General features: G+C 46.8%; 1 protein-coding gene across 1 annotated transcript in view; it reads left to right on the top strand.

The window, feature by feature from the left end:
* Window positions 1-22,455, top strand: part of WIPF2 (WAS/WASL interacting protein family member 2) — a 66,654-nt gene extending 44,199 nt beyond the window's left edge. The window contains exons 4-8 of the mRNA XM_037993630.2: window positions 1,446-1,562; window positions 3,384-4,040; window positions 13,657-13,866; window positions 16,943-17,044; window positions 18,025-22,455. Coding sequence (XP_037849558.2) covers window positions 1,446-1,562; window positions 3,384-4,040; window positions 13,657-13,866; window positions 16,943-17,044; window positions 18,025-18,065 — 1,127 coding nt within the window. The 3' untranslated portion in view covers window positions 18,066-22,455. The remainder of the gene's footprint in view (window positions 1-1,445; window positions 1,563-3,383; window positions 4,041-13,656; window positions 13,867-16,942; window positions 17,045-18,024) is intronic.
* The last annotated feature ends 3,391 nt before the right edge of the window (window positions 22,456-25,846 follow it).

Raw genomic sequence — 25,846 nt, 5'->3', positions numbered from 1 at the left:
AAAAAAAAAAAAAAGAAGGCTGGCGTCTGTTATTGTAACTAATACTCATCAGGGCACATCCTTGACTGTCCTTTGAGGATACTGCCACATTCCTAGAAACCTCTTGACTGAAACCAAGGTTGATTTTATGATTGCTACAAGTATCCGTTCCTGTAGGCCTCTGGAGAGTGCTCACATATTGGTCCCTGATCCCTTAGCCTTCTATCTATCATCTGAGATGTGGAGAGGAGAGTCCAGATAACTATGTTGAACTTTTTTTTTTTTTTAGCCTGAGTTTCGCTCTTGTTTCTCAGGCTGGAGTGCAGTGGCATAGCCTCAGCTCACTGCAACGTCTGCCTCCTGGGTTCAGATGATTCTCGTGCCTCAGCCTCCCAAGTAGCTGGGATTACAGGTGCGTGCCACCACGCCTGTCTAATTTTTTGTATTTTTAGTAGAGACGGGGGGTCTCACCGTGTTGACCAGGCTGGTCTTGAACTCCTGACCTCAGGTGGTCCACCTGCTCGGCCTCCCAAAGTGCTGGGATTACAGGCGTGAGCCACTGCGCCTGGCCCCCCAAACATTTATTTAACCCCCTTATCCCTTTGCCCTAGATAAAGGAAAATCAGCCACTTGTTCTTTTTTTTTTTCTTTTGAGACGGAGTCTCACTCTGTCACCCAGGCTGGAGTGCAGTGGCACAATCTCAGCTCACTGCAAGCTCTACCTCCCGGGTTCACACCATTCTCCTGCCTCAGCCTCCCAAGTAGCTGGGACTACAGGCACCCGCCACCACGCCTGACTAATTTTTTGTATTTCTAGTAGAGACGGGGTTTCACCGTAGTCTCTTATCTCCTGACCTCGTGATCCGCCCACCTCGGCCTCCCACAGTGCTGGGATTACAGGTGTGAGCGCGCCCACCGCGCCCAGCCTCACTTATTCTTTCTCTTTCATCACAACAAAGAGTTTCATCCCTACACAAAGCTGTGGAGCGGAGACGCCTAGCTTTCCCTTCTTTTCTTTTGTCTCTCTCTTTTTTTTTTTTTTCTGAAACAGGGTCTTGCTCTGTCTGTCGCTCAGGCTGGAGTGCAGTGGTACGATCATGGTTCACTGCCACCTCGACCTCCCAGGTTCAATCAATCCTCCCATCTCAGCTTCCCAAGTATATAGGCATGCATCACCATGCCTGGGTAATTTTTGAAATTTTTTGTAGAGACAGGGTCCTACTATATTGCCCAGGCTGCTCTCGAACTCCTGAACTTAAGTGATCCTTCCATCTTGGCCTCCCAAAATGGCTGGGATTAATGACATGGGCCACTGTACCAGGCCTGCTTTTTTAAATAGAAGGGCAAAAACAAGACTGGTTTGTTTGCAAGCGATAGCCCAGACAGAGGAGGGGTTTCCCCTCATGATTGACTTGGTCATCAGCTGAGAGCATGTGAAATGAAAACCCTACTGGTATGCTTTCCAGAGCCCAAAGGAAGCAGTGGTGGCTATGGCTCTGGAGGAGCTGCCCTGCAGCCCAAGGGAGGTCTGTTCCAAGGAGGAGTGCCGAAACTTCGACCTGTGGGAGCCAAGGACGGTTCAGGTATCTGATGAGTACTTTCCCGGGATATTTCCCTGGTGTGTTAATTTCTGATGTCCCAAGTGGGCCATCTCAGGTTGAGGAGTGTGGTAAAGGTCGGGGGCAGAAAGACTTGGGAGCAGGGGAGGAGTTATACAGTAGAATACAGCAAAAGCTGAGGGATTAAATGAAAGCGGTTGCAATTTAGATAAAGAAAATGTGGTATATATACACTAGAATACTATTTAGCCTTAGAAAAGAAGGAAACTTCTGTCATTTCTGATAATACGGATGAACTTGGAGGACATTATACTAAGTGAAATAAGCCAGGTACAAAAACACAAATACTGCATGATCTCATTTATATGTGGGATCTGAAACAGTTGAACTCATTCATAGAAGTAGAGAGTGAAACGTTGGTTACTAGAGGCTGGGGGCAGTAGGTGTTGGGATGGAGAAAGGGGAGATGTTGGTCAAAGGGTACAAAGTTTCAGTTAGACAGGAGGGATAAGTTTTAGTGATCTATTGCAGCAGTCCCCAGTCTTTTAGGCACCAGGAACTGGTTTCATGGAAGATAATTTTTCCATGGATGGTGGGTCGGGGATGGTTTCGGGATGAAACTGTTCCACCTTAGATCATCAGGCGTTAGTTAGATTCACATAAGGGGCATGCAACCTAGATCCCTCACATGGGCGGTTCACAGTGGAGTTCGCCCTCCTATGAGAATCTAATGCTGCTGCTCTTCTGACAGGAGGCGGAGCTCGGGCGGTAATGCTTGCTCTCTCACCTTCTGTGTGCCCCGTTCCTAACAGGTCACTGACCTGTACAGGTGCGTGGCCCCAGGGGTATAATCAGACGACCCCTGATTATACTTCATGTATATTTGAAAATTGCTAAAAGAGTTTTATTTTATTTATTCTTTTCTTTTTTTTCCTCCTGAGATGGAGTCTTGCTCTGGCCCAGCCTGGAGTGCAGTGGCGCCATCTTGGCACACTGCAACTTCCCCCTCCTGGGTTCAAGCCATTCCCCTGCCTCAGCCTCCCAAGTAGGTGGGATTACAGGCACAGGCCACCACACCTGGCTAATTTTTGTAGTTTTAGTAGAGATGGGGTTTTGCCATGTTGGCCAGGCTGGTCTCAAACTCCTGACCTCAAGTGATCCGTCCGCCTTGGCCTCCCAAAGTGCTGGGATTACAGGCATGGGCCACTGCGCCTGTTGTAGAGTAGATTTTAAGTGTTTTCACCATAAAAAGAAAAATAGGTGATTGATATGTTAGTTTGATTTAATCATTCCACAATGTATACATATAACAAGGCATTGTATCCCATAAATACATAAAATCATTACTTGTCAAAAATAAAGTAAAATTTAAAAATAAATAACAATGTATCCTGAGCCTGAAACCATATTAAAACCTAGAACTAGGCCGGACCTGGTGGCTCACGCCTGTAATCCCACACTTTGGGAGGCCGAGGTGGGTGGATCACCTGAGATTAGGATTTTGAGACCAGCCTGGCCAACATGGGGAAACCCCGTCTCTACGAAAAATACAAAAATTAGCCGGGTGTGGTGGCGCGCGCCTGTAATCCCAGCTACTCAGGGGTCTGAGGCAGGAGAATCACTTGAACCCATGAGGCAGAGGTTGCGGTGAGCTGAGATTGTGCCGTTGCACTCCAGCCTGGGCAACAACAGCAAAACTTCGTCACACACACAAAAAAGCAAAAACCCAGAACTATGCAAGTCCTTTCCCTGCTACCATGCAGGTTGCACTAAGGAGCTGAGTGAAGTAGAGATACTGACCAGTATCTGTCTAGCTCTGTTGACCCCGTGTTTGTGTATTTGTAGAGAACCTAGCTGGTAAGCCGGCCCTGCAAGTCCCCAGTTCTCGAGCTGCTGCCCCAAGGCCTCCAGTATCTGCAGCCAGCGGGCGTCCTCAGGATGATACAGACAGCAGCCGGGCCTCACTCCCAGAACTGCCCCGGATGCAGAGACCCTCTTTACCGGACCTCTCTCGGCCTAATACCACCAGCAGTACGGGCATGAAGCACAGCTCCTCTGCCCCTCCCCCGCCACCCCCAGGGCGGCGTGCCAACGCACCCCCCACACCTCTGCCTATGCACAGCAACAAAGCCCCCGCCTACAACAGAGAGAAACCCTTGCCGCCGACGCCTGGACAGAGGCTTCACCCTGGTCGAGAGGGACCTCCTGTTCCACCCCCAGTCAAACCACCTCCTTCCCCTGTGAATATCAGAACGGGACCAAGTGGCCAGTCTCTGGCTCCTCCTCCTCCGCCTTACCGCCAGCCTCCTGGGGTCCCCAATGGACCCTCTAGCCCCACTAATGAGTCAGCCCCTGAGCTGCCACAGAGACACAATTCTTTGCATAGGAAGACACCAGGGCCTGTCAGAGGCCTAGCACCTCCTCCGCCCACCTCAGCCTCCTCCTCTTTACTGAGTAATAGGCCACCTCCCCCAGCCCGAGACCCTCCCAGTCGGGGAGCAGGTAAGTGCTTGGAAGCACCTTTTTCCCTGTCGTGCTGTGAATTGATTTTATCTTTTCCCCAGAGCACTGCTTGAAGACAGTAATTCATTTATTCATTCAGTGGGTTTATTGAGTACCTTTTTATGCGTCAGATCTGTTGGTAGGGAAATAGCAATAAATAGAAAAGACAAGTTCCTGTTTTGGACAGTCAAACTAGTAAAATATATAAATACATAGTATGTAGTATGCTTTAGAGAATTACAAAGCAGAGGAGAGGAATAAGATATACTGGGGCGGAGGTCGGATGATGATAACTTAAATTGGAGCAGTAGGGAGAGAGTCAAGACAGTCCTTACTGATAAGGTGAAAATTTGACAAAGACCTGAAGAAAGTGACGAGTAAGCTTAGTAGTTATCTAGGAGAACAGCTGTTGCAGGCAGTGGGAACAACAAATGTAGAGGACATAAGGCAGAAGTATTCTTGAAACATTTTGGGGACAGCAAGGGGGCCTTTGTGGCAAGACTAGAAAGACTGAGGGGAGGGAAGAGTGGTAGGACTTAGAGGTTGGAAAGCTGGAGCTGCAAGGGAGAACACTGCAGGACTTTGCAAAGACCTTGAATTTAACTTTGTGAGATGGGAAGCCACTGGAGGGTTTTAAACAGAGTAGTAGTATGATTTGACTCACCTTTTAAAAAGATCACTAGCTCCTGTGTTGATAATAGACTGCAGTAGGACAAAGGTGACAAAAGGAGACCAGTTACTGGGCTGTTGCAGTAAATGGCCAGATAGTTAGGACTACTGCGAATTTGTGGGAAGATAGGTGTTTGGTTTGAGACAAGTTTGAGATGCCTATTAGGTACTCAAGAAGAGATAATGAATTGCTACTTGGCTATCAGACTCCAAAGTTGAGGGGAGAGGTCTCGACTAGAGAGACACATTTGAATGGTATTGAAAACCACATGCTAGATGAAGTCACCTAAGGAGTGAGTATAGATAAGAAGAGTCCTAGGAGGCTGAGGCAGGAGAATTGCTTGAACTCAGGAGGCAGAGGTTGCAGTGAGCCAAGATCACGCCGCTGCACTCCAGCATGGGTGACAGAGTGACACTCTGTTTCAAAAAAAAAAAAAAAAAAAAAAGATGAGGGCTAAACCCTCGCTCTCCTACATTAGAGGCAAGAGAGATAAAGAATACCCAGTGGAGGAAACAGAAAAGCTTCTAGTGAGGATGGAAGGAGAAAAACCAAGAATGTGATGGAGAAACTCCAAGGTAGAGTAAGTGGTCAGCTGTGCCCAGTGCTGCAGATGGGTCGGGTAAGTTAAAGGCCAAGAACTGGCATTGGTCTTAGTATCATGGGACCCTTTGGAGTAGTTTCAGTGGAGTGATGGAGGGTGAAAGTGAAAGCTTAATTGGAGTGGATTCAAGAATGCAGGAATAGGAGGAGAGAAATTGGAGATAGCAATATAGAAATATCTTAAAGAGTTTGCTGTAAAGTCCAGGAGAGAGGGGTGAAGAGAAGTGAAGTGAATGTTGGAAGAAGATGTGGGGTTGAGAGTTGGTTTTTTCCCATCCCAAGATGGGAGACCTATTTGTATGCTGATGGAATGAGTAGCATGAAACTTAGGAGAGAGGGAAAAAATTGAATCAGAGGAGAGGGAACAGATTGCCTGAATAATGACCTTAGGAGGCCAGAGGAGAGAGAATGTGATCCACAGATAAAAGGTTGGCCTTAGATAGAAGTGTGGTTCTTCCGTAGTAACAAGAGGGGAGGCAGAGCATATAGGCTTAGAAGCAAGTGGGTAGGTGGGTGTAGTGGTAGAAGCAAGTGGAAAGTTTATTCTAATTTGCTTCTGTTTTCTCAGTGAAATGGAAAGCAAGAGCATCAGCTGTGATTGAGGCGAGGGAAGGAGAAGGCGAGTTGAGGAGAGAGAAGTGGCATGAAACGGTCATCTGGAGCATGGGAGTATGGGTGGATTAGGGAAATGTGCTCAGATAGGCAACCACGCAAAGGGCCCACTTGAGATTATGGGCCATACATTTCATGTGAGATTAATTAGTCTCATGTGTGTTCAACTGTGATTTGCAGGTACAAAATAAGAGTAGAGCTCTGTTTAACCAGTGTTAGCATGTTTTAGGCATGTGTGACTCTAAGGGAGAGTGAGGCAGGAAGGAAAGGGTGTATGTGAGGGAGTGATTGCAATAATGGAGCCTAAGCTGGGTAAGGAGGAAATTCAGGAACCCTGGAAAAAGAAGAGGTTGTGTAATCTCCTTATAATTAGCATAATTGAAATTTTAGAGTGAGGGGAGACCATGACAGCTCTCTGGGGCCTTATTGGACCTGGGAATTTTGGCTCCCATATCCTTGTATCATTAGACTTTGAGATATACCCTCCCCAAACAGCTTCTTAGCCTTTATTTATTTATTTGTTTGTTTGTGTTTTGAGACAGAGTCTTGCTCTGTCATCCAGGCTGGAGTGCAGTGGTACGATCTCTGCTCACTGCAACCTCCGCCTCCTAGGTTCAAGTGATTGTTATGTTTCAGCCTCCCAAGTAGCTGGAATTACAGGCAAGTGCCACCATGCCTGCCTAATTTTTGTATTTTTAGTAGAGACGGGTTTTCACCATGTTGGCCAGGCTGGTCTCAAACTCCTGACCTCAAGTGAGCCACTGCGCCCAGCCCTTAGCTTTTATTTTAAAGTCAGTTTCTGTAGGTATAGAACATTGATTAAGGAGTTATGTCATGGAGTCTGGGCATGATGGCTCATGCCTGTAATCCCAGCACTTGGGATTGGGGAGGTTGAGGCCGGCAGTTCACTTAAGCCCAGGAGTTTGAGACCAGCCTGGGCAACATAGCAAAACCCTGTCTCTACAAAAAATAATTTTAAAAAATTAGCCTGGCATGGTGGTGCATGCCTGTAGTCCCAGCTACTCGAGAGGCTGAGGTGGGAAGACCACTTGAGCCTGGGAGGTGGAGGTTGCAGTGAGCCGTGATAGTGCCACTGCACTTCAGCCTGGGCAACACAGCAAGACCTTGCCTCAAAGGAAAAAAAAAAAAAATGGTAAAGGTTATATCATTAAGTAACAAGGTATTAAAAGCCTATTAACCTGTGTGCAGCTGCTTTATTTGGTACACACAGATTTGTACTCTGGCAGCTGGCCATCTAACATAGGGCAGCCAAACAGTGGCCTGCTGCATTCCTGATCCCATATCTCCCTAGCTTTAGCCATAAGGAGGTAGTCCTAAGGTGGACCTTGATTCTGTAAAGTTCAGGTTTGACTTTTTTTTTTTAACTTAGGGATTTTACAAAAGACTCTTATTAGGGATTTTACAAAAGACTCTTTGTCTGAGCAAAGCTCATATCTTTCTGACCTCATCCAGGAATAGAAGAAGAGAAAAATGCAATTTCCGTGGGTTGAGCTGAGTACTTTTAAATGTCTGCAGGCTTTCTTGCTTCCCACTTTTCCATTCTTTCTCTGTGATAGCTAGGGCTACAGGGGTGTTGCCACCATGTCTGGCTCATTAAATTTTTTTTTTTTTTTAAGATGAGGTCTGTGTTGCCCAGGCTGGACTCAAACTCTTGGGCTCAAGCCATCTTCCCACCTTGGCCTCCCGAAGCCCTGAGATTACAGATGTGAGCAATTGTACCCGGCTAGAGCAGCAATTCTTTTTTTTTTTTTTTTTTTTTTTTTTTTTTTTTTTTTTTGAGACGGAGTCTGGCTCTGTCACCCAGGCTGGAGTGCAGTGGCCAGATCTCTGCTCACCGCAAGCTCCGCCTCCCGGGTTCACGCCATTCTCCTGCCTCAGCCTCCCAAGTAGCTGGGACTACAGGCGCCGCCACCTCGCCCGGCTAGTTTTTTGTACTTTTTAGTAGAGACGGGGTTTCACCGTGTTAGCCAGGATGGCCTCGATCTCCTGACCTCGTGATCCGCCCGTCTCGGCCTCCCAAAGTGCTGGGATTACAGGCTTGAGCCACCGCGCCCGGCCTAGAGCAGCAATTCTTAAGAGTGATAAACTGGAAAAAAATTGAGGTATTTTAGTCAGAGATCATTTGAGTATTGCCTCGATTTGTTGTGTGACATTGGACAGATCACTGATTCTCTCTTTTCTCATCTGTAAAATGTATATTTGAAAAGTACAGTGGGGGTAAGGCACAGAGGCTCACACCTGTAATCCTAGTGCTTTGGGAGGCTGAGGCAGGAGGATCGCTTGAGACTGGGAGTTCAAGACCAGCCTGGGCAACATGGTGAAACCCCATTTCTACAAAAAACAAAAAAAGTAGGCCGGGTGCAGTGGCTCACGCCTATAATCTTAGCATTTTGGGAGGCTGAGACAGGCAGATCACCTGAGGTCGGGAGTTGAAGACCAGCCTGGCCAACATGGTGAAACCTCGTCTGTCTACTAAAATACAAAAATTAGCCGGGCATGATGGCGGGTGCCTGTAATCCCAGCTACTTGAGAGGCTGAGATAGGAGAATCGCTTGAACCCGGGAGATTGTGGTTGCAGTGAACTGAGATCGCACCACTGCACTCCAGCATGGGTGGCTGAGCGAGACTCTGTCTCAAAAAAAATAATAATAAATAAAAATAAATTTTAAAAACCTAGCCAGGCGTGGCAGTGTGTGCCTGTGGTCCCAGCTACTTGGGAGGCTAGGATGGGAGGATCACTTGAACCCAGGAGGCAGAGGCTGCAGAGAGCTGAGATCACACCACTGCACTCCAGCCTAGGCAGCAGAGCAAGACCCTGTCTCAAAAAAAATCCTAAAAACACAAAAACTAGTATTATTGGTTCATAGAGTTTGTTTCAAGCATTTTTTCTTTGCAGAGTAAAACACTGTCCATTTTTAAGGGAATTAGAAAAAAAAATTGAAACCATCATGCTTTTCTCAAAATTAGGGTTAATCTTGGATTACAAAAGGCTGTCTCCCATCCCAGGACTTCTTTTGCAAATTGTTTTTTTAGGGACTGGAGTTCTGGCTCTGTCACTTGAAACAGTCTTAAAACTGGATCTGGGGCCAGGTGCGGTGGCTCATGCCTGTAATCCCAGCACTTTGGGAGGCTGAGACGGGCGGATCATGAGGTCAGGAGATCAAGACCATCCTGGCGAACACGGTGAAACCCCGTCTCTACTAAAAATACAAAAAATTAGCTGGGCGTGGCAACGGGTGCCTGTACTCCCAGCTACTCGGGAGACTGAGGTAGGAGAATGGCGTGAACCCAGGAGGCGGAGCTTGCAGTGAGCCAAGATCGCACCACTGCACTCCAGCCTGGGGGACAGAGTGAGACTCCATCTCAAAAACAAACAAACAAACAAAAAAACAACTGGATCTGACAAAGAACCCAGAAGCTTATTGGAGACAGCAGAACCTGGCTGGGATGAGGGAGGGAGCTGGAGGAGCCAAACAGATCTCTCTTATCCTGCTCTATTTTGCCATTACAGGTCATCTCATCAGTGTCACCTGCCTGGTGTCTGGCTGGTGCCAGTGTCCTTGTGAACCTGGCTAAACCTGTCTACCTTGCTGCCCTGGCCCGGGAGTAGATACAAATTCTCAGGGCCTTGAGGAATCTGGGTTTTCAGGAATATTTTTCAGGGCTTAAAGAAGCTTCTCTCTCTTTTTTTTTTTTTTTGAGACGGAGTCTCGCTCTGTCGCCCAGGCTGGAGTGCAGTGGCCGGATCTCAGCTCACTGCAAGCTCCGCCTCCCGGGTTTACGCCATTCTCCTGCCTCAGCCTCCGGAGTAGCTGGGACTACAGGCGCCCGCCACCTCGCCCGGCTATTTTTTTGTATTTTTAGTAGAGACGGGGTTTCACCGTGTTCGCCAGGATGGTCTCGATCTCCTGACCTCGTGATCCGCCCGTCTCGGCCTCCCAAAGTGCTGGGATTACAGGCCTGAGCCACCGCGCCCGGCCAAAGAAGCTTCTCTTAAAGAGCTTTGGTTTGAGTAGGTTTGGAATGAAAACAAGGCTCAGGCCAGGCGTGGTGGCTCACGCCTATAATCCCAGCACTTTGGGAGGCCGAGGCGGGCAGATCATGAGGTCAGGAGATCGAGACCATCCTGGATAACGTGGTGAAACCCTGTCTCTACTAAAAATACAAAAAAATTAGCCAGGTGTGGTGGTGGTACCTGTAGTCCCAGCTACTCGGGAGGCTGAGGCAGGAGAATGGCCTGAACCCGGGAGGCGGAGCTTGCAGTGAGCCAAGATCATGCCACCACACTCCAGGCTGGGCAACAGAGCGAGACTCCGTCTCAAAAAAAAAAAAAAAAAAAACAACTCAGAGATCTGCTGGGAGGTATAAGATTTCTCTTTAATTATTGCATCTAGTGTCCCCTGTTTCTACTTGAACAAAGCTTGGAAACAGTGAGGAAGAGTTGACATTCTGAATGTGTCTTATGGGAAGCAAAAACATTTATTGGGCTTATTGTGCCAGCTTGTGTGTGTGTGTGTGTGTTCCATTACCGTGTTACATGCTTAGCTATAGTCACTACAGAAATTCTGACAGTAAGCAGGAGGAATAATAAGACACTCTTTTCTTCAAGACAGTCTTGCTCTGTCACCAGGCTGGAGTGCAGTGGTGCGATGTTGGCTTCTTGCAACCTCCACCTCCCAGGTTCAAGCTCCTCCCACCTCAGGCTCCAGAATATCTGGGATTGCAGGCATGCGCCACCACGCTTGGCTAATTTTTGTACCTTTTTTTAAAATTAGAGGTGGGGCCCGGGCTGATCTCGAACTCCTGGCATCAAGCGTTCTGCCTGCCTCAGCCTCCCAGAGTGCTGGGATTACAGATGTGAGCTATTGTGCCTGGCCAAGATACCGTTTTATTACTAAAAACAGTTTTGTCTGTTAAGCTGAGTAGTCTCTTCACATACTATTTAGGTAACAACTATTTATCAGGCCACGTGCTGTGGCACATGCCTGTAATCCCAGCCCTTTGCTGAGGCTGGAGCATTACTTGAGCCCAGGAGTTTGAAGCTGCAGTGAGCTGTGATTCCACCACTGCACTTTAACCTGGGTGACACAGTGAGACCCTGTCTCTTAAAAAAAAAAAAAAAAAAAAAAAAAAGGGCTGGGCGCGGTGGCTCAAGCCTGTAATCCCAGCACTTTGGGAGGCCGAGATGGGCGGATCATGAGGTCAGGAGATCGAGACCATCCTGGCTAACCCGGTGAAGCCCCGTCTCTACTAAAAAATACAGAAAACTAGCCGGGCGAGGTGGCCGGCGCCTGTAGTCCCAGCTACTCGGGAGGCTGAGGTAGGAGAATGGCGTGAACCCAGGAAGTGGAGCTTGCAGTGAGCCGAGATCCGGCCACTGCACTCCAGCCTGGGCGACAGAGGGAGACTCCATCTCAAAAAAAAAAAAAAAAAATTGAACATGGCCCAGATACCAAAAGATGCACTTCCAACAAGCCACTGAATTGTAAATCTGGTTGGAAAGATACTATGCAGAATACTGGGAGTTATGAAAAACAGTGTGGGAGAGTAGAAAGAGCAGACATGTGCCTTGCCTGTTTTTATTTGATCTGCGACCTTAAACAGATCAAATAAAATGACAAATGAGAGTCCCAGTTTTCTCATTTGTGAAATGGGGATAATACTACATTCTTTTCAGGTGTGGCTATAAGACTTTTTAAAGATTTAATACACCTAAAATGCCTGGAACATAATAGATACCCAATAAATGGTAGCTGCTATTATTGTTAGTTAATACAGAGCATAAGAGTAAGACAACTTAAACACATTAGAATCTATTGTATTCCAGTCATATTGCCATGTCTTCACACATGCTTTTGACGTTACCTTCTACTTGGTGGCAAATTTTCATCTTTTAAGAGTGAATTTGATTTTTGGAAATGACCAAAAAGCAGATTCAGACACAGGTATGAATATTTTCTTTTTTTTTTTTTTTTTTTGAGGCAGAGTTTTGCTCTTGTTGCCCAGGCCGGAGTGCAATGGCACAATCTCGGCTCACTGCAACCTCTGCCTCCTAGGTTCAAGCAGTTCTCCTGCCTCAGCCTCCCGAGTAGCTGGGATTACAGGCATGCGCCACCATTCCCGGCTAATTTTTGTATTTTTAGTAGAGATTGGGTTTCTCCATATTGATTAGGCTGGTCTTGAACTCCCAACCTCAGGTGATCCTCCCGCCTCGACCTCCCAAAGTGCTGGGATTACAGGTGTGAGCCATCACGCCCGGCATAGGTATGAATATTTTCATTGGTGGTGGGGCGACCTCAGAAATGAAATGTGACCATCATATAATAGTGTTTATAGCTCTGTCTGATAAACTTGCTTTGGAGGCAGTTCCAGAAGAGGTGTTTGCAATGTTTGAGCAATGAGACTGTTACTGGACATTTGTAACTTCCCACAATGAATCTGCTGTATATATTTTGAAAGTCGCTCATTGATATTAGAGTAAGTGACATAGCCTGTATATGCTGTGGGAGAGCAGAGGTGGAGAGACTCAGAAGAAAATGGATTCCTTTGGGAAAGCCTTGAGAAGATGGGACTTGGATTGAACCTTGAAGGATAGGGAGGATTTGGTAGTAAGGGAAGGGGGGATATCAGAATATTGTGAGGGGAGTCACAAGAGCAAAGCATGTAATTCAGTTTATTCAGCAGACATTGATTGAACACCTACTGTGTGCTGTACTTGGGAACCCAGAAGGAGGAACTGCTCTGACATCAAGGGGTACACAGTATGCTGGGGGAAGAGTACACAGAAGAAATAATTATAACAGTCTATTCAAGTGGTAGGTACGCACAAGCTGCAGTGGAAGTGCAGAAGAGGGCTCCTGACCTAGCCTAGCAATAAGAAGGGAAGAGGAGAAGCCAAACTCAGGCTGATAGGCATGGTAGGTTACTATGTAAGCAAAGGCTTGGAGACTTTATTTATTTATTTACTTATGTATTTGAGATGGAGTCTCGTTCTGTTGCCCAGGCTGGAGTGCAGTGGCACAATCTGGGCTCACTGCAACCTCCACCTCCCAGGTTCAAGTGATTCTTGTGCCTCAGCCTCCTGAGAAGCTGGGACTACAGGCACATGCCACCGCACTGGGCTAATTTTTTGTATTTTTAGTAGAGATGGGTTTCATCATGTTGCCCAGGCTGGTCTCGAACTGCTGAGCTCAGGCAATTCCTCCCACCTTGGCCTCCTAGAGTGCTAGGATTATAGACATGAGCCATCATACCCAGCCACGGTTTCAGACTTTATGATTTAGGCAGTGCAAAGGCTTTGAAAAAATTGGATCAAGTTTTTAGGGAGATTAGTGAGTTGGTGTTATGCAAAATGAATTTGGAGGGGTAATAGACGAAGCAAGGAGAACATTCGGAAGGCTTTTGCAGTGGAACAGGCTAAATATAAGGAAGACCTGAATTAGAATTGTGGAGGAAGGCATGGAAAAGCATAAAAAAAATCAAGAACAGATAGAGTTCTTGACTGACTGGTACGAAATGTAAAAAGGTCATACATTTATTCTGAATATTGGTATCTGGAAGAATGGTGATATTATTTAAGTAATAAGGACAAAGGGGGACCAGGCACTGTGAGCGTCTGTGGGACGTGTTATTCTTTTAGCTCATGTGTTTCAAGTCATTCTACCGCTTGCCATCTCCACATCCAAACCTAACTACTTTGGATTTTAATTGCAGCTCCTCCACCCCCACCACCCGTGATCCGAAATGGTGCCCGGGATGCTCCCCCTCCCCCACCACCATACCGAATGCATGGGTCAGAACCCCCGAGCCGAGGAAAGCCCCCACCTCCACCCTCAAGGACGCCAGCTGGGCCACCCCCTCCTCCTCCGCCACCCCTGAGGAATGGCCACAGAGATTCTATCACCACTGTCCGGTCTTTCTTGGGTGAGTAGCTAGGTATCTGTAGTCTCACGGTTCCTGCGGTGACTTCACCCACTCCACTGCCATGGCTGCCAGATGGCCACCGTAGAGCGGGAATGGCCACATGGGATCCTTTGTTCACAATAGTTCTCCTCCTGACTTTATTCTCAGACTTACGGGCTGTGTTCATTGACTTCCTTATCTTGATGTGAATTCTAAGCATGGATGCTTTGGAATAGATTGAAGTAAGATCAGCAAGTATTATGCTAGCTTAACTCTAAAGCCACTCCAAAGATCAGTTTCTGTAGCTCGCTATTAGGTCAGAGACTCTGTATCTTCTTTAGGATTATTCAGACAGGACTTACGTATTCTCCTAGGAAGGAGTGTTCCTTTCTAGCTCTTCAAAAACAAAACATTTGATTGTTCTTGGAATTACTTTTTAAAATTATTTTTTATAGAGACCGGGTCTCACTCTCTTGCCCAGGCTGCTGTCAAACTCCTGGGCTCAAGCAGTCCTCCAACCTCGGCCTTCCAAAGTGCTGGGATTACACATGTGAGCTGTCACACCCAGCCTCACAGCCCCTCCTTGGAATTCTTGGGGGGAAAAAAAAAAAAAAAGTCCCATGGCACATTGCCTGGAAAGAAACAAGAAGAAAGAATAACAAAAAATATTAAAGAAAAAAGGATTGGGTGCGGTGGCTCATGCCTGTAATCCCAGCACTTTGGGAGGCCAAGGTGGGAGGATTGCTTTGAGCCCAGGAACTCAAGACCAGCCTGGGCAACATGGTGAAACTTCATCTCTCTGAAAAATACAAAAATTAGCTGGGTGTGGTGGCACATGCCTGTGGTCCGAGCTACTCAGGAGGATTGCCTAAGTCCAGGGAGGTTGAGGCTGCAGCAAGCCATGATCACACCACTGCACCCCAGCCTGGGCAACAGAGCGAGACTCTGTCTCAAAAAAAAAAAAAAAATCAGCTGGGTGTGGTGGCTCATGCCTGTAATCCCAGCACTTTGGGAGGCCGAGGCAGGCAGATCACCTGAGGTCAGGAGTTTGAGACCAGCCTGGCCAACATAGTGAAACCCCATCTCTACTAAAAATATAAAAAATCAGCGTGGCATGCCCCCGTAATCCCAGCTACTCAGAAGGCTGAGGTAGGAGAATCGCTTGAACCCAGGAGGTGGAGGTTGCAGTGAGCCAAGATCGTGCCACTGTACTCCAACCTGGTGACAGAGCAAGACTCTGTCTCAAAAAAAAAAAAAAAAAAACGAAACCCAAAACATACACGTTAATCCAAAGCCACTAACTAGCAGTGTTATTTTGAGGACGTCACGTTACTCCTTGGGGCCTCACTTCCCTTATTTTGTAAAATTAAGTTGACTAGATGAGAAGTGTATCAGATTAACTTTTCCAAGATTATAAATGTTGGGGGGCTCTACCTAAGAGATTCCAATTCCTTGGTTCTGGGATGTAACCCTAAGTAAAGGATGTCCAGAGGCTATTGTTAGACCCCTCTGTTGAGGACCCCTGGAAAAAATCTCTGAAAGGTCCCTTGCAGGCCTAACACTCTAGATTCTTTTTTTTTTTTTTCTTTTTCTTTGAGATAGCGTCTTGCTTTGTCATCCAGGCTGGAGTGCAGTAGCACAATCACGGCTCACTGCAGCCTCGACCTCCCAAGCTCAAGCAATCCTCCCATCTCTCAGCCTTTCAAGTAGCTGGGACCAGAGGCGTGCATCACCATGCTTGGCTAATTTTGTATTTTTTTTGTAGGGATGAGGTTTTGCCATGTTGCCCAGACTGGTCTCGAACTCCTGGGCTCAAGCTACCTGCCCACCTCGGCCTCCCAAAGTGCTGGGATTACAGGCATGAGCCACCATGCCCAGCTTCTAGATTCTTTAATGGTTGCTGTCTTTACCCCCTGTCCTCCATGTTCTGTTCTATTCCTATTAGGCATGCCAGGGTTTTTGCTTTAAAGATATATCCTTATTGTAGAAACCTTTGGGATGTGATCAAGCCACACTTACAGAAAATTTGAGCCTTCTTGTGGAGGGGCCATAGAAAATAGGCGTAGAAGCCATGTTGGCTGTCCCAACTATGTAAGTGAAGGTAACATGGGCTGAAAGGGAATTATCTGCTCATATCTCTCACTAGCCATAGACAAATATTCCCATTTTAAATTAATTTCTACTGATTTCTGGATTTAGATCAGTTGTTTTGCCATGGCGACAGTCCCTAAAATGTTATTAAAACACAGAATCGGCTGGGCCTGGTGGCTCACACCTGTAATCCCAGCACTTTGGGAGGCCAAGGAAGGTGGATCACCTGGGGTCAGGAGTTCAAGGCTAGCCTGGCCAATATGGTGAAACCCTGTCTCTACTAAAATTACAAAAATTAGCCAGGTGTGGTGGTGCACGCCTGTAATCCCAGGGATGCTGGGCAGGAGAATCGCTTGAACCTGGGAGGCAGAGGTTGCAGTGAGCCAGGATCACGCCACCGCACCCCAGCCTGGGCAACAGAGTGAGACTCCATCTCAAAAAAAAAATTTCTTTCTGCTTATTCAGAAAGAATTATATTTCTTCCTGCTACCATGCAAACAACTGGGCTCCTGTCCTGTTCTGTGTCTGACTTGATGGAAAGGTTTAAAGAATTGGCTCAGGCTAGGCACAGTGGCTCACACCTGTAATCCCAGCACTTTGGGAGGTCAGGTGGGCAGATTGAGCTCAGGAGTTCGAGACTAGCCTGGGCAATATGGCGAAACCCCGTCTCTACTAAAAATACAAAAATCTAGCCGGGCGAGGTGGTGGGCACCACTGCACTCCAGTCTGGGTGACAGAGTGAGACTGTTAAAAAAATATATATATATAAAATGAGTGAAAAGATGCACTACTTAGTACAGAGAGGTTTCGGATACATGCTCTGTGCATGCAAGGCGTGTGGGGTGATGCTGCTGCTGTTCTCAGGGTCGTTAGTTTGGTGGTGCAGTAGGTCCTCATGGTACCTCAGAGTGCCTGAGAGATTAGTAAGTGGGGAGGGTTGAAGTGGTCAGAGGCCTTGGGAGCACAAGCAAGGATGATAGGAATTAATATTCTGTTCTTTTCGCAGATGATTTTGAGTCAAAGTATTCCTTCCATCCAGTAGAAGACTTTCCTGCTCCAGAAGAATATAAACACTTTCAGAGAATATATCCCAGCAAAACAAACCGAGGTGAGAATAATAAAAAAGTTTTTCCATAATTGCATAAAATGTAGAATTTGTGTGTTTTCTTAAATTACAATTTGCTTCTCGCTGGACGCAGTGGCTCACACCTATAATCCCAGCACTTTGGGAGGCCGAGGTGGACGGATCACAAGATCAGGAATTTGAGACCAGCCTGACCAACATAGTGAAATCCTGTCTCTACTAAAAATACAAAATTAGTCTGGGCGCAGTGGCTCACGCCTGTAATCCCAGCACTTTGGGAGGCTGAGGCAGGCAGATCATGAGGTCAGGAGATCAAGACCATCCTGGCTAACACAGTGAAACCCCATCTCTACTAAAAATACAAAAAATTAGCCAGGTGTGGTGGCGGGCACCTGTAGTCTCAGCTACTCGGGAGGCCAAGGCAGGAAAACTGTTTAAACCCAGGAGGCAGAGGTTGCAGTGAGCCAAGATCACGCTACTGTACTCTAGCCTGGGCGACAGAGGGGACTCCGTCTCAAAAAAAAAAAAAAAATTGCTTCTTGTCATCTTCATTGACTTTTTTTTTTTTTGAGATGGAGTCTCCCTCTCATCGCTCAGGCTGGAGTGCAGTTCTTGGCTCAACCCAACCTCTGCCTCCCAGGTTCAAGTGATTCTCCTACCTAAGCCTCCCAAGTAGCTAGGATTATAGGCGTGTGCCACCATGCCTAGATTATTTTTGTAATTTTAGTAGAGACTGGGTTTTGCCTTGTTGGCCAGGCTGGTCTCAAACTCCTGACCTCAGGTGATCCACCTGCCTCGGCCTCCCAAAGTGCTGGTATTACAGGCGTGAGCCACTGTACCTGGCCTCTCATCTTCATTTTCTTAAGCAAAACAACAATAAAACTTAGTCCCCAGATTTTAAAGATTAGCTTAAAGAACCTGTCTCTCATTTTAGAAATGTGTGGGTTGTTCTGATTCTGGTGGGTGACCTGTATGTGTGTGGTTTTTATTTTGTGTTTTTTCAGCTGCCCGTGGAGCCCCACCTCTGCCACCCATTCTCAGGTGAAGCCTGGCTTGGTCCTGTTCCTCAGGAAAAGGATGGACCTTCTCTTCTTCTCAGATGGTCCCTTCCATTCCCCTGAAACCCGCATGAGAGCTCCTAACATGTTTCTCCAATGCAACCAACCCCTAGACTCCAAGTGTCCTCCCAGCTCACCTCCATCTATGCATCTCGTCTCTGGATTTGGTGATCAGACTCTTTATATTGACAGTAGGATCTCAAACCCTGCATCCATCCTTCCTCCAGCAAGCCCTGCTAGCCACATGAGGAACAAGTTTCCGTGTCTCCTGCCTTCCTCTTGGGGAAAGGTGCCTTGTTGTGATGAATTAACTCACTGTTGGGGCAGGGTGGGGAATGGTACTCCTTCCTTCTCCTGTCCACGGTAGGGGAAGCTTGGCAGGTATATTATATTTCATCATTTAGGAGGCTGACATGACCAGGACTTATGTGTGGGAGGGGAGCATTTCTGGTGAAGCAAGAAAGGAGTTTGCCAAGAGGTGATCTGTTTTAAAGGTCATATTTGGAGAAAGGGCAAGGAATTGGGTCTGCTTTATTTTAGGGGTATTTTGTTTTTGTTCTTACCTGCTGCCCGCCCCCACCACCCCAGGGATAAATTGGATATAAACACTAAATACTAATCAGTTGAACTTAACATTTAATAAAAACAGAGGGTGAAATAAACTGAGGACCATTTTAGAACTAGTCAGTTCTCTGCAGCAAAGGGACCAGGAGCCATTTGAACCCTCTGGGACCCCTCACCCCACTGCTTCACGGTGCTAGGCTGAGGGATGTTTTTCCTCCCCATTACTACCCATGCTCTCGAAGGAAATGTCACTTTTTGTGGAGGGCATCATTCATTCCTGATTCACAAACCCCAAAAACCTCTGGTGGGAGAGAAGATAGGGCATGGGCCTAGGCCTTAACCTCAATCTTGAGTCTGCCTCAGTCTTTTCTGACTGGCCCCGAAGTTGTCAGTGGCTCTTTCTGTCCTTCAGCCCCTGGAACGTGCTCCAGGATAACAAAGAAGGGCAGGTTGAAGCCCCTCATGGAAGGAGCTGGCTTTGTGGCGCTGCAAAGGACTTTTAAGTCCTGCCTGTACTGAAGTTCACAGCCCACCTGACTGAGCAGACTCTTCCTGTTCCTTTCTCTACCACCCTTGCCTTCCCAGGACTGCACGATTTAACACAGCAGAGTACAGAAGGGTGAAGAAGTGAGCAGAGGCTTATGAGGATATTCAGATACTCCTCTATGCCAGGAAGCACAAAGACTTTGTTGAGTTTTGCCTCAGTTCAGTAGATCTTCCTTGGCAGCCAGCCATAGGTTGTTTCTTTGTCTTCCAGATCCTAAAGAGCACAGAGAAAAATGGAGGTCCCCAGTCTAGGTAGGAACTGTCGTTGGCTGATTGGACGAGGACTTCTTTTTTTCCAACAGCAGGATGGGGCTTCTGGGCTCAACACACCAGATGCTTTGGGTTTCTACAACTGTTGCTACGTGTAGAGGCTGTTCAGAGCGTGGCATGAGAGCAAGGAGACCATGGCTACTCTTTGAAATGGATGGGGAAAATTAGCTTAAAAATTTAATCACACACATCACAGGCTTAAACTGTCTTAGGGACCTTTCCAGTTGATTGGATCACAGGCTAGAGATCTGTGCATGGTGCCAGGTGAAACCCAAGTCTCCCCAGTGCTAGGTGAGGGAGGGCTCAGCAGGGGTAATGTGTATGGGGTCTGCTGTCCTTTGCCATCCCCTAGACCACATTAACTCTGGGACAGACCATGATTAGGTCTGTCACCAAACTTTTCCCAATAATTTTTTATATATCATTCCTCTTTCTAATCTGTTAGCAGTTATCTCCCAGAAGTATCCCTAGCATCCTGAAGTAAACAGAACTGCCGGACCTGGTGGCTTACGCCTGTAATCTCAGCAATCTGGGAGGCCAAGGCGGGCGGATCACCTGAGGTCAGAAGTTCGAGACCAGCCTGTCCAACATGGCGAAACCCCGTCTCTACTAAAAATACAAAAATTAGCTGGGCATGATGGCACGTGCCTGTAGTCCCAGCTGCTGGGGAGGCTGAGGCATGAGAATCGCTTGAACCCAGGAGGCGGAGGTTGCAGTGAGTGGAGATGGTGCCACTGCGCTCCAGTCTGGGTGACAGAGTGAAACTCCGTCTCAAAAAACAAACAAACAAAAAAACAGAACTGAGAGAGGGGATGTTAGTGGAGGGAAAAGGAGAGAGTGTAAGAATTCATACTGCAGCAGAGTTCCAGGGCAGATACTGACAAGCGACTAAACTTTGACTGTGAAGTCTTCCCATTTATTTTTGAAATGGGAGTCGATGCCTTTTGTACGTTATCAAAGTGTCTTTTTTTTTTTTTTCCTCCTTTACTCACACAGAGCATCAAAATATCACAAGTAAAGCCAAACCCCCGCTTTTCACTGGGGCTGATACCTTCCTCCCCATGGCCCGCTGCCCCTCAAATTCCTCAGCACTTGGACTGTGTCACATGGATATTGATTGTGTACTTGTTGTCTCCGCCTCATGCAAAAAGGCCTGGGTCTAGATCTAGTCAGATGGGTTTTTTTCAGAGCATGTTGATGATACAACACCTGTTTCAATGTCTTTGCCTTATACATTATTTGGTCCCGCTGTTAATAATAGATTTATTACTATGTATATTTACTATTGAAGATGGGAATGTGATCTGCATAGTTATCGGTCTATTTTCTATGTTGTAAAAAGCTTCTAATATGGGGTTTAAGGTGGGCTGGCTACAAGAGCACTAAAACTCCTCACCTTTTAAACTGCTCTTTTTATCTGCTTGTGGGAATGTCGTCTCTTCCATGGAAGATTGGGTGGTCTCATGTTGAGGCTGTTGCCCAGTCCCATTAACTCCCTTGTCCCCCCGCAGAAGGAAGAGACATTTCCCAGCTAAGCACCAGGAAGCTGTGTTAAAAGCCCTTGTATGGGTTTGGTTTTGTGATGTTCTTCCCTAATGGGAAAAACTTTATAGTTGTTTCTTACTGCCCTGTGTGGGAAGCAGGGTGGTGGCCTCCAGGTTTTTAAATGAGCTAGATGTCCCTCTTCCCCTTTTCTGGTCACTGAACCTGGACCAAAGCACTTTGATATTCCAGGTGTGATTTTCTCTGTCATGGGGATTTGCTCCAGCTGCAGAGCCCCATCATTTTCACAGCCTAGGCCAACAGAGTGAGAACCTAGGGCTACCCTAGCTGATGGATGTGAGGCTGCTGTCTCCAGGAGCTCATCCCAGCCCTGCTAACTGGCAGCGGCAAGGATACTCGTCACCGGCCATTGCACTGGGGAACTGCCTCACCCCATGGCTTCCCAACTTGAAACCCAGATTTACCTCCAGGGAGAGGTGAGGAAAAGGTTTAAATAGACTTGCTACAGAGCAACTCAGGGTTGGGGTGTGTTTTAATTCTCCTGATCACTTGAAATAATCTGTAGGCTGAGTGCTTATGGGGGTGGGAGAGAAGGGCGACTCCAGGGTCCTTCCCTTTTATGAAGCTCTGGGGGTGGAGTGTGGGCATCTGAGGCCCTATGATGGCACTACACTGAGCTGTCTATCCTTCTGGAAACCCAACCTGCAATCAACTGCAAATCAAATTCTTCACATTCCAGCTACAGTCTTTTTTTCCCCATTGAATCTCAGTCCCTGGCCATGTGGTCAAGGTGGCTTTCTGTTAAGCTATCCTAATTTTGGGAATGGGAGGGGAGAGAGGAGGGCCATTACCACTCTGCCTTGAAGGCTCATCTCTTCAAAACAAAACAAAACTACAACCACCATCAAAACCACATGAAAAAAAAAAAAATAGATTAACTGAAGGGAGGGTTTGGTTCCATTCAACTCCACATTCATTGTGCCTTTACTTGTGTTAGATTTCTGTGCTTTCTTCCTCTCCCTCTTTGAAGCAATTAAAATCTTCCTTGATAACTGCTGTTTCTTTCTACTCTTGTTTCTGGCAACTTAGTGGGTTCCTTCTCTAGTTGTCTTAAATCTCATTCCACTGGTGGCAAGAGGGGGCCTAGCCTTCTTTTCTCATGTCTAATCTTTGTCCTTTCTCATGGTGCCCTGCATGGAAGTCACAGTCAACACTGAATAAATGACTAGAATGACATGTGTGCGTGCGTGCGTGCATGTGCGTGTGTGTGTGTGTTCATGTTCATCTGTCTGTATGTGGATCAATTTCTTTTGGAAAATAATTTATTGTATGATTTATTTTGGAATTATATTCTGATTACAGTGCTCCCTCTCCCAAATAGCATTGATTTTCCCCCCTCTAAAATGTATAATCTGGTCTCAGGTTGGATTCTTTGGTACATTTCTTTCTTCTGGATGCCGTGCAGTTTAATTAAACCTTGCTTAAAAACAAAAAGTGAAAAATGTGTACTCTTGTGTGGAATACCGCCTCAAGTGGTGGCACAGAGAGGGGAGAAAACCTTTGCCTCATAATTTGGGTAAATGTAGTGGTTTGATTCCAGGTCTTTTGAAAAGGTGGATCTACTGACTTGGGCAGACTCATCTACAGCTTCCTGAGGGTCTTCTCTCCTCCCCTCCAGCTGTATTTTGAAAATTACAGTTCTAGTTGGCCCGGCGTGATGGTCCAGCGCCTGTAATCCCAGCACTTCGGGAGGCCAAGGCGGGTGGATCACTTAAGGTCAGGAGTTCGAGACCAGCTTGGCCAGCATGGTGAAACCCCGTCTCTACTGCAAATACAGAAATTAGCCGGTGTCGTAGCGCATGCCTGTAGTCCCAGCTACTTGAGAAGCCGAGGCAGGAGAATCGCTTGAACCCAGGAGGCGGAGGTTGCACTGAGCTGAGATCATGCCACTGCACTCAAAAAAAAAAAAAAAAGAAAAAATTACAGTTCTAGAGTTCTAGTTACCCTTCCTGGGAGATTCTGATAGTCCTTATTTTATTATTTTTTATTATTTTTTTGAGACAGGATCTTGCTCTGGAGTGCAGTGGTGTGATCATAGCTCACTGCAGCCTCCAACTCCCAAGCTCAAGTGATCCTCCCACCTAAGCCTCCTGTGTAGCTGGGACCACAGGTGTGTAACTGTGCCTGGCTAATTTTGAAAATTTTTTTGTAAAGATGAGGTCTCCCTATGTTGCTCAATCTGGTCTCAAATTCCTGGGCTCCAGTGATCGTCCCATCTCAGCTTCTCAAAGTGCTGGGATTACAGGCATGAGCCACCACACCCAACCAGTCCTTATTTTGTATTTCTACCTAACTCCCCTTTGCGCATGATTTCATGGAACCTAAGAGGCTTCCTGGCCTTGTGAGCTTTTCCTTGAATCTCTCATAATTCTTTCTACCTGTGTTACACGGCAGATTCTCAAATTGAGGCTAAAGGAAAGAAGGGTGGGGACAAAGCATACAGAATGTGTGTATCTGTTTTTATATGGGTGTTGGCTGTTTTTCCTCACTGCTTTTTAAGCTGAATCTTAGCTGGTTTTCTTGAACTTTGCCTTTAGGTGTAAAAATTCAACCAGACACTCTCTCCTTACTGTGGTCAGCTGACATCATAACCACTAAGGCTTAATGAGCTTAACTTGCACTTTGATCACTAGCAAAGGTCTTGAAGTTATTTCTCTTCCTGATTCATAATGGGTGTGTGTATGAATCACTCTCACATAATTTAGATATAAAAACCTATGAGGATGAGGGAAGGAGGAGAGAAAAAAAGGACTCCTTTCATTTTCATCTGTACTTCCCAGATGGGCTGAATCCCTGATTATTTGACCCATCATTGTTATTAATATGGTTAATAAACTACCTGTTTATTGATTGAATTGTTCCTCCGATTTGAAATAGCCTGCAAATGGAGTTTGCCTAAATGACCTTCGACTTCCTAACCCTATAATTCATTCTTATTGTGATAGTATTGCTAGTGCGTGTGTGTGTATGTCTACACACACACACAAAAGGATACCAGACAGGTTCTTCCAGTGTGATTTGATTCCTTATCCATGATACTGTGTATGAGTTAGCAGGTGATAAGGACACTAGTTTCCTCCCTCCATTACTGAGGCAGAGCTGCTTGCCATGAATGTCCCTCTTAAGTATTTCCCAACCCAATCTAACCATGAACTGAGTGACCCACTGGAAGGAAGCTGCCTGTCTCCAACTTCCTAGTACTCTGCAAAGAGAGGTGAAGGAACTATGGAAAATGAACTAGAACTAGAAATATGTTAACCTTAGGATTCTGACTGCCCCAGAGGATAACTGGGGATATGCTTTGCCTCTGACATCACTGGAGCCCAGTCTGGATCGTTTTCACACATAATTGAATTCATTCTCCACTCCTAGGCGTAAGGGTGTGAGACTTAAAGGAGTATATGCTCTCCAGCCACAAGTGTTTATGCAAAGGGTAGATGTCCACTTGGCAAGAATGTCCTTTCCATTCCTTCAGCAAGCACTTATTGTACACTTTACTGTGTACCAGGCGTCTATGAAGATGAAAAGTCTTTTTGCCGGGCATGGTGGCTCATACCTGTAATTCTAGCACTTTGGGAGGCTGAGGCAGGTGGATCACCTGAGGTCAGGAGTTCGAGACCAGCCTAACCAATATGGTGAAACCCTGTCCCTACTAAAAATATGGGTGCCTGTAATCCCAGCTACTCAGGAGGCTGAGGCAGGAGGGTTGCTTGAACCCCGGGCGGGGGGCGGGGCAGAGGTTGCAGTGAGCTGAGATTGTGCCACTGCACTCCAGCCTCGGTGACAGAGTGAGACTCCATGTCAAAAAAAGAAGTATTTTTTTTTTGTTTTTTCCAGTTTGGAGATGGGGTCTCGCTATGTTGCTCAGGCTGTCCTCAAACTAGGCTCAAGGGATCCTCCCACCTCAGCCTCCTGAGTAGCTGGAATTACAGATGCATGCCACTATGCAAGGCTAAGACATGGTCTTTGACTCCAAGGAACTCTAATAGTAGACTTCAGGATAGCTACTAGGAGAAGCCTCTGCAGGGTATTAAAAGGCTTTATGAGAGTTAGCCAGGGAAGATGGAAGGTGAGTGACATTCCAGACAAGGAAACAGCAAAAACAAAGGCAAGAAACAAGAAGCAAGAAGCAAGAAACAATATGATGTGTACCCATCACGTTGCTGGAGGATCATTATTAGTGCAAAGGAAAAGCTTCAAGTAGATAACTTTTAAGTCCTGACATTCTGTGATTATTTGCCTGCTTCCACGGTGGTCATTTACACCTGTAGGCTTTTCTTGGACCACTGCTATGTTTCCTGGTGTTTTCTTTCTTTTCCTTTTCCTTTTTTTTTTTCCTTGAGGCAGAGTCTTGCTCTCTACCCCAGGCTGGAGTGCAGTGGCGTGGCCTGATCTGCGCTCACTGCAAGCTCCACCTTCCGAGTTCACACCATTCTCCTGCCGCAGCCTCCCAGGTAGCTGGAACTACAGGCGCCCGCCACCCCCACGCCCGGCAAATTTTTGTATTTTAGTAGAGACGGGTTTCACTTTGTTAGCCAGGATGGTCTTGATCTCCTGACCTCATGATCCACCCGCCTCGGCCTCCCAAAGTGTGGGGATTACAGGCGTGAGCCACCGCACCCAGCCGTTTCCTGGTGTTTTCTTTTTCTTTCTTTTTTTTTTTTTTTTTTTTTGAGACAGAGTCTCGCTCTGTCGCCGGCGCTGGAGTGCAGTGGCCGGATCTCAGCTCACTGCAAGCTCCGCCTCCCGGGTTCACGCCATTCTCCTGCCTCAGCCTCCCGAGTAGCTGGGACTACAGGCGCCCACCACCTCGCCCGGCTAGTTT

Source organism: Chlorocebus sabaeus, chromosome 16 (assembly GCF_047675955.1).
Source record: "Chlorocebus sabaeus isolate Y175 chromosome 16, mChlSab1.0.hap1, whole genome shotgun sequence".
In the NCBI taxonomy this organism is placed as follows: Eukaryota; Metazoa; Chordata; class Mammalia; order Primates; family Cercopithecidae; genus Chlorocebus; species Chlorocebus sabaeus.
Note: the sequence above shows the minus strand (reverse complement) of the source record. Positions and strands in the feature narration are given on the sequence as shown.